The following is an 8,252-nucleotide window of genomic DNA, read 5'->3' on the forward strand; positions in this document are numbered from 1 at the left end:
GGGTCTTACTGCCCAAGGTTACCCCTCTGGACCCGCCTGCTATGGTCTGACTCATGCAGGGAGGTCAGGCATCACAGGTCTGGGCCCTCTGACACAGGGTTTGTAAAACACGTAGATATATGCCAAAGTTTTATATCTCAAATGTAGCACGGGCGCCTATGTTCAGATTGCTGTAGTATAATCCATGTGTTATCAGTCCATTTTACACTTAAGGCCTCCACATGTCAACTAATTAGGGGATAGTCTGGTGGCCAAAGAAAGAACGTTGTACAAAGAAGTATTTATTGGCTTGGGGCCTCAGGCTGCAAGGTGTGCTGAGTCTCCGGCTACAATCAGATGGATGTGTTGGCTCTCATTGGATCAATGATCCAATCTGACCATCGTTCATATCCTGTCCCAACCCCCTCCCCACTCCACCCTGTGGCAACTGACTTCCCAGCAAAGTGGAGGGAGGCACGTGTGAGAGCTGGGCTGTGGTCAGGACAGCAAGAGCCAAGGGCAAAGCAAATGCCTCTGACTGCTTTCTACCTTAACAGTGGTTTGTTTTTAATTTTTTTTAGAAGTGAAAACTACAGCTCTGACCCCTTGGAAAGGTTGGTATATTTCTTCCCAGGCAGCTCTGCCTGGGTAGGGGATGGGTATCCAAAACTTTTCACCTTCTTCCCAGATGCCTTCTCTTCTGAGCTAACCCCTCAGGGAGCAGCCCAGTGGGATCCTTCCCTGACCTTGGACCATCTCTGTGCCAATCTCGATTAACCTGTCTCTAAGGACCTGCCATTCCCCCTGGGTAGCTTCCGCCCATAGACGTCTAACTGCTGTTTGCTGGCAGCACTAATGAGCACCTGCCAGGGCCCAGAATAGCTCCACGTCTTGGCTGCTCCATACCAGGCCGGCCTCTCCTCACACACAGATGCTCTACTGCAATGATCTTAGACCTTGGCCTTGCATGCTGTCCTTTGCTTACCCTGTTCTCTCTTTCTCTCTTTCTAACTTGGAGCTGGAAGGGAAGTGGTGGGAGGGAGGGGAACATGGAAGGAAGAGGGAGGTTCTTGGGTGAGTCTCTTGGCTACAAATAAAACACGTCTTATTTGAAGCTTTCATTCCCACTGGATATTTCTGATGGATAAATTGACACCCATCACAGTTCTCTGGGACCTTAACTGTCCTGGTAATTAGTCTCTTTAGGCCTCCACAGCTATCTAATGAGGTAAAGGGAATAAAGGCATCCGAGACAGAGTGGAGGCATGGCTGCATGATGGACAGAGGCCTCATCTGTGTGGCCCGTGTTACCAGGTAGATGGGTTGAGCTGCCGCTCTGGTCAGAGCAGGCTGAGAGGGGCCTGCCCTAGGACGCTGGCACCCACACCTGCCTGGACAAAAGGCCCTCATCTCATTGAATTCTTTCATGTGTTGGCGGGTGGGGGGTAGCCTGTGTGGGCCCCACCTTTCTACAGTGGCCAGGTGGGACAGGCCCCATAGCCTCACTTCCTCTCTCCTTGTTCTTGGAAGATGTGTGAGTTACACACAGTGGCGGCCCTGAGTTAGTGGAAAGAAAATTGTATTTGGAGACAGAAGTCAAGGGAGCTTGGGGAAGTCACTTAAGCCTTCTGAGGCTAAGTCTCCACATATGAGAACTGAAGAGTAACCCTCATCTCGTACCTGAGTGTCTTTGAGGGGCTGGGACACTGTTCCAACTGCAAGAACTCTTCCCAAAATCCTAATCGATACGGTTTTAATTCTATGTGTACTTTCCCTCAATCGTAAGAACTTTCAGTGACTTTTATTGGAAATAGAAAAAGAGGGGAAGGGTGTTTGGAAGCGAAAACTGAGATAAAGCAGAAGGTAGGGACAGAGTGTTTTGTTTTGTTTTGATTCCATTGGTCTTTTGCTTTTTTCTCTAAGTAGAATCTTAGAAAGGAAAACACAGCGACAAAGTAAGCATGAACACATCAGTATGCATCAAAACATTCTGGTTCCTTCCTTCTTTCAACAAACATTGTTAACTGTCTGCCATCGGCCCAGTTAGACACAGACCCTGCCCTTATTGAGCTCATAACACAGAGGAGGAAATACGTATTAGATCAAGAAAGAGAAATATAACACAGATGGTATGTGATGCCATGGAAGCAAAACAGCAGGCAAGTCAAGGAAGTCTGCTTGGAGGAGGTAACTGGGGAATGGAAGGGAATCTTGAAGGAATGGGAATCATTTGGATGAAGAGCATTTCAGGCAGAGGGGCAGAGGGTATGAGGATGGGAAGGAAAGGGAATATGGCTCACACATGCACACCTGCGTGAGCATGCGTGTATGCGACGCCCATGGGCTTGGGAGGCAAGGGGAAACCAAAAAACAAAAAAAGAAACGTGGCAGGAACAGTGGCTGAGGAGGCAGATAGCAAGCACATGACAAAATGTAGGGAATGTTCTACCAAGCAGCTGGGAAGTTTTGTAAAGTTCATAGGAATCACAGAGGTTAGTATCATGATGAATGTGGACTCCAGAAACACCGCTCTGGAATTAGCATAAAGAATAACTTCAAGGGGTCAAGGCCATAGGGGGCAAGGCCCAGTCCTCTGTGAATTTTTATGGCAATTGAAAGAAGAGCTGATGCAGCTGTCCTCTTTGAGAGGACAACTGGAGTACCCGTGTCTCGATGTTTCCCAGGGGTCAACCCCTGTTTTCTCCTCCTTGTGATCAGGTTTGTCCAGGTCAGGTTTCCTGGATGTGCCTAAGAGAAGGATGGGTTAGGGTGAGAGGAGAGAGTGTGTGGAGGGGGAGGAAGCAGGCTGGACGTGGTCCCATGCAGTGAGTGACAGTGGCCTATGGGCCTAGCACAGGAGCGCAGCAAAGAGGCTCTGTGAGCTTGGCCAGGGTAACAATGCAGGGAAGAGGAGGCTCCCGCACACTTGGTGGCCCTTGCCTTTCTTCTATGGGAAGAGTTTTCTGACACAACAGGTCAGGACCCCTCTCTGCAGGCTCTCTGTGGTGCTTCCCAGCAGGCAGTGGAGCCACAAAGGAACTCCGAGGGGCTTAGCAATGAAGCCAAAGACAAGTGCCCAGAGCACGCACCTGCAGAGGCTTCCAGCCATTGTGAGGTACCTTGGGGGTCGTTTGCCCGCTCACAGCCGCCTCCCGTGCAGCCCTGCAGAGGCCCTGGCTGCAAACACGGTTTTCTGACTTTTCTACATGGTAACGAAGCCGGATCCCCACTGGGCTGTCTGCTTGGCTTGTGGCATTCTCCATTTCCGTCCCTGGAGACTCCCACGAGCTGGGCGGCCCCAAGAGGAGGGAGTGCAGGTGAGCAGCCCAGAGCCACGGAATGCAGAGAACTGGCATTTATTCTCTTCTCCTTTACCACAGGGCATCTTCTGAGCCACAGCCAGGGCTGGGGGTGAGGGTGGGAATGTGCTGGAGGGAGTTGGGGAGTGGGCTGCAAGGCTGTGTGTGCAAGCATGCAAGAGAGCAAAAGACAGGCAAGGGAAAGAGAGCCAGGCGCCCACAGACGCATGTTTGGCCAGAAGCACAATGTGCCAGGTCCGCAGAACACCCTTGGAATTCTGTTCCTTGCGCATGGGAAGAAGGAGTGCAGCCACCAGGCCTGCCCCACTTAAACATGGAACCTGGCTGCACAAAGGCCTGCTGGCCCGCTGGCCTCAGAAACAACCTTTGTGACTTGAAGTCAGCCTCAGTTGCGGGCAAGGGTCTTGATGTGAAGGACCTTGGAGTGGCCCAGAGCAGCAGGGCTTCCTCTAGGGAGAGAACAGAGCACCTCAGCCTTGAAGGCATGGCGAGTGGCTTTTCTCCGGGGGCTCCAAAGAATGCTCTGCGGAGAGCACAGAGATGGAATGTGAAAAAAGGAGTCCTGATGGTGGTTTACATGGAAACACACTAGTTAGATGTCACAAGACAGAGCCAATTAGTGATGAGTGGTAAATGATAAGCATCTCTGAAGTTGAAATGTAAGGCACTGGAGCGTAAAAGCAGTGCCCCTTTGTCCCCTTCTATCCCACTGTGGACTGGGAGAAGGAGGGCATTCCATGACAGATGCCTGTAGTTTTGTGTTGCCCAGAAGTTTACTTCCCAGCTGGGTGGAGAGCAGAATACATGTGTTTTGTGTTTCTCATCATGAGAACTTGCACTGCCCGGCCTTGGGAATACTGTGAACCAGACACCACAGACACATGAGATTGAAGACCCGGTCCATTTCAAGCTCATGACCGTCTCTTTAGCCACTGCCCCAGAAGCAGAGATTTGTCCCAAAGGTCTAGGAATTAAAGTTAGATGGGCAGTGCTTCCAGGCCAGGGGTTCTGGAATGGACATGATGGAATCATCCCGTATGGAATCGAAAAGGCCTGCTTTGTTGCTGACTTGCCCTAGCCAGAGGTGTCTCTGGTGCATAGCAGGCAAGTCAGGCAAGCAGGTTCTGGCTTTGTTTCCTGACCCCAGTGAGGACATGGGTTTAGGGGGCAAACCAGCTTTAAATACGTCCGTTACATTCAGCGCAACAGAGCATTCCAGAGCAAGGCTAGTCTGACAAGGTGCCCTGCTGCATTAGGTACTGACCCATCTGGTCCTCCAAACTTGTGTGCACTATTCATGAATCCCGGCTCCATTTGTTATGGGCATTCTTGGCTAGAAAGCTTCTGTTTCAAACAATAGGGAAACTGCTGGAAAATTTCAAGCACCTCATGGTTTTCTGGCCTCCTGCATTTGGTCCTGTCTCCCAAGAGTGTGTTGCAGACCAAGGTGAGGTGCTCCTCTCACCCGCAGGTGTACCTGGGGCAGGCTCTGTATCCTAGTGTCCACATAAGTCTTCCCTCACTTGCATGTACAGAGTAAAACGCCACCTATTTCCTTGCTGACCCCACCTCGACGTCCAGCGGGCTGGTTCTGGCCTTTCAGGGACGGGATACTTGAGCTAGGGCTGCTGTGACCTCATCCAGGTGGGGAAGTGGCCAAGGGCTGCAGGTGGAAGCCCAGCGCCCAGCCCGAGGTGGAGTGATTGACAGAACGGGAGCCGAGTCCGAGGTAGCGGCAGCAGGGAGACAGATCGCCGTGTCCAGCAGGTCCTTCCCTGCACAACAGGGCGAGCAGCTGGAGGGTTCTGTGTGTGTTCAAGGCAGGCACTCAGGCTCAGAAGTGGTCAGATAACGACGCCGACGCTACAAGGGCCGCACGTCCTCAAAGCTCTTTATAGAATGTGAATTAATTCTGCCACCTTCTTCTTGAAGTTGACCCTGAGCCATGGCCTTAGCACGTGACAACACAGTAAAGGAGTCGTGGCCACCAGCACACTTGACCCTGAGCCTCATGTTTTCTCTGTGCAAAGGAAGGCTCCCCGTGATACAGTGTGCGTCTGCGGGAGCCAGGCTGTGCAAGGTTATTTCTAGTGTGGCCCCCCTGCCACGGATGGAGCGGGAACATGAGGTGTCCCAGTTAGAGGGACGCCTCATCAGAGGCAAGGCCTAATGACGGCAGATCAGGTGACGGATGGCCCCCCTTAGACCAGGCAGCCCATGACCAGTGTGTTCTCTCCACAGGCCCCGGCGCAGTCAGCGAAGTGAACAACGGGACGTCGAGGAGGGCGGGCTGCATCTGGCTGCTACCTCTTCTGGTCTTGCACTTACTCCTCAAGTTTTGATGTGAGTGCCACTTCCCCCACTGGGGAGAAGCTGCTGCCACAGCAACCACCCACCCCACAGCGACGGCCACTCCGACAGCAACAAGAGCACCCCCGTTTCTTATGAGCTAGAATCAAATGAAATTCCGAGACACAGAGCCTAATGGGACACAAATTCGAGGGAGGGGAAACAAAGAATACTTTGGCGAAACACGTTTCAAAGGGAAATTGCGAATCGCCTTGCAGGCCTTGCAGTTCCGTAGGCACAGCTGAGTTTTCTTTCTTTGTCCTAACGGAAAGAACACACACCCGGCTTTGGACCCACCCGCAGCTGCATTGTGACCTGTTTGTGACCAGGGTGGGCCGGGCTCAGCCACTCTGCCCGCTAACGCACCCCCAGCAAGGAAAATTCTGGCGTCGGCCATCCCAAATTCAACAGAGACGAACGCAGAGCGAGTCGTGCAGGCCCAGATGTGCCACTGTGGCCCCTTTCAGAGACTGTGCCACTGTTGTGTGTGTTACAAAATGCAAAATTAAAGAAAAAAAATAAAGAAAAAGGAAACTAAATAAGACAGCCTGACAGCTACAACAGTCCCACAATCAACAGCCACAAAAGATATTGTTACACTTTTTTTTTGTTTGTTTTGTTTTCGTTTTACTACACGGACATCATGGATAATAAGGGATTCTGGTTCATTATTAATTTTATTAATTATATTTTCTGATATGAGTCTAGAATTTAGTGCAAAAACAAGACGAGACTAAAAAATACACAAATGAAAGGGGTGAAGAGAAGTATGTTAAACATTAAAAATAGTGTACTTCTTAACTAGGTTTACAACTGGTGGACCACACGCCGGGCATTAACCACCCGGTGAGGATATGTCGAATCCACCAAAAAAAACCCACATACGATTTAACCAACATCTCCACCAGCGCTACACATTTCTCCTCATCCTGGCATTTAATGCAGACCATACTCTGCTTCTACCTGCTGTTTAGAAATGGAAGGGTGATCCGCACTCTATCTTGAGTTTGTTGGCTATGCTTCTTTTGATGACATATATTATACAGTATATATATACATATATTTTTTTTGTTAGAGTTCTAGCCATTTTATTTCTCAGCAGGGTCCTTTCTCAGACATTACTGCATGCTGTATATGGCGTTAGCTGTGTGTTGATCTTCTAAAAGATGATAGAGTTTACTGGTACTTGTGTAATCAGCTCCTGCCTTTTTATTTTCTTGGGTTATTTACACGTCAGAGACATTTATAAAAAGTGAAAAGAGAAACAAAACAAAACAAAACAAAACACTAATACCAGGCACAGCATCTTTTCCAGGTGTGGCTCTTGGAGGCGAAGGCCCCAACCGGGAGGCCTGACTTCTCCATCAAGCCTCGGGGCCATGAGCAAACAGCGAGCGACTGAACCAGCTCAACAGTCAGTAACCACTTGCTTTAGCCCATTACGGGAATCTCTGATGCCTTTGTGACTACTGGAGAATTGAATCCTCTCGGTTCATTTTATTTAATTTCCCACCTTTGTGTGCGTGTGTATGAAAGAGAAGAAAATGCAGTTTTTAGATAACCTTTTTTTTTTTTCCTCCCCCGAAGTCTGGGAACTGGAGAGGCCTCGGGGAGGGGTCCTGGATGTGATGAGGGAAAGTGGGATTGGGGGCTAGGGGAGGGAGGGGGTTGTCTCTGACTTGACATTAAAAAGTGTTCCATGTCCCTCTTCACCTGGTGTGGTACCTCATTCTCAGGTGGGGGGCGGGGGTGAGGGGCAAGAGAGCCTGCCTGGCTCAGGTGGGAAGAATATGGAGGCAAACCTGTATCTGACTCAAGCTGCTGCTCTGTAGCTCCCTCGTGGGGGGTGGAGTGGGTTCCTTCTGGGGATGTGCTCTGATGAGAGATGGGTTCAGGGAACCACCTTCATCCCTCTCACAGAAGCAAAGGAGGGCTGGCTGTCATGAGGACTGCATCTCCAATGTCTTCAAGAAGGTGCTGGCTGGGCTTTGCAGCATTCCGCTTGTGGCCACACACCCCACTTCTCAACCTGGGCAAAATGTCAAGCCTGGTTAGGGAACGGCTTTTCTGTGTGATTATTTTTGGGAGGCAGCCTAGTACAGCTATCACAAAAAGAAAAGACAGGGGAGAGAAAAAAAAAAGCTCAAAACATTGTGGGTTAGTATTAAATAATCCCAAATTCTACCAACTGGTGTTTTGGGGAACTCTTTTCCCATCATGCCTACCCCCCAAACCTTGCCTTCAGTCACAGATAAGAGGAAAAATAGATTTTTAATACCAAATAGTATTCAAATAATTCTAATCTGTGCTGATTGATTCTGGGAATTAAATAAATAACTGCAGATTCACTGAGAAGCAGAAATAGGTCAGAGGTGAAACACTGAGGAATTACCGTACCTGTGTCCTCAGGGCTCGGTTCCACCCCAGAGGAACAGGCAATGTTTAGGAAGGAGTTCTGGCTGTTACCAGCAAAACTGAGAAAAGATGGTTGACTTCAGGTCTCTCTGTGCCCTTTGGCCTTCCACCCTCACCACCAGGCACCAGCTACCCCACCTTCTTCCCAGCAGCGTGACCTGGAGGAGTCTGGCCAGACCTCACACAAAT

The 8,252-nt window shown here is 50.0% G+C and overlaps 1 protein-coding gene across 6 annotated transcripts in view; it reads left to right on the plus strand.

Annotated features, from left to right (window-relative positions):
* NTM (neurotrimin) overlaps positions 1 to 7,321 on the plus strand; it is a 965,418-nt gene extending 958,097 nt beyond the window's left edge. For 2 of the 6 annotated variants that reach the window (XM_034666097.1, XM_019796936.2), the window contains one exon: positions 5,541 to 7,321. In XM_034666097.1, coding sequence (XP_034521988.1) covers positions 5,541 to 5,641 — 101 coding nt within the window. In that variant the 3' untranslated portion in view covers positions 5,642 to 7,321. Of the gene's footprint in view, positions 1 to 560; positions 594 to 5,540 lie in introns of all 6 variants that reach the window. The other 4 variants (XM_034666099.1, XM_034666100.1, XM_034666098.1 and 1 more) reach the window with 3 other exon arrangements.
* The last annotated feature ends 931 nt before the right edge of the window (positions 7,322 to 8,252 follow it).

This window comes from Ailuropoda melanoleuca, chromosome 8 (assembly GCF_002007445.2).
Source record: "Ailuropoda melanoleuca isolate Jingjing chromosome 8, ASM200744v2, whole genome shotgun sequence".
NCBI lineage: Eukaryota > Metazoa > Chordata > Mammalia > Carnivora > Ursidae > Ailuropoda > Ailuropoda melanoleuca.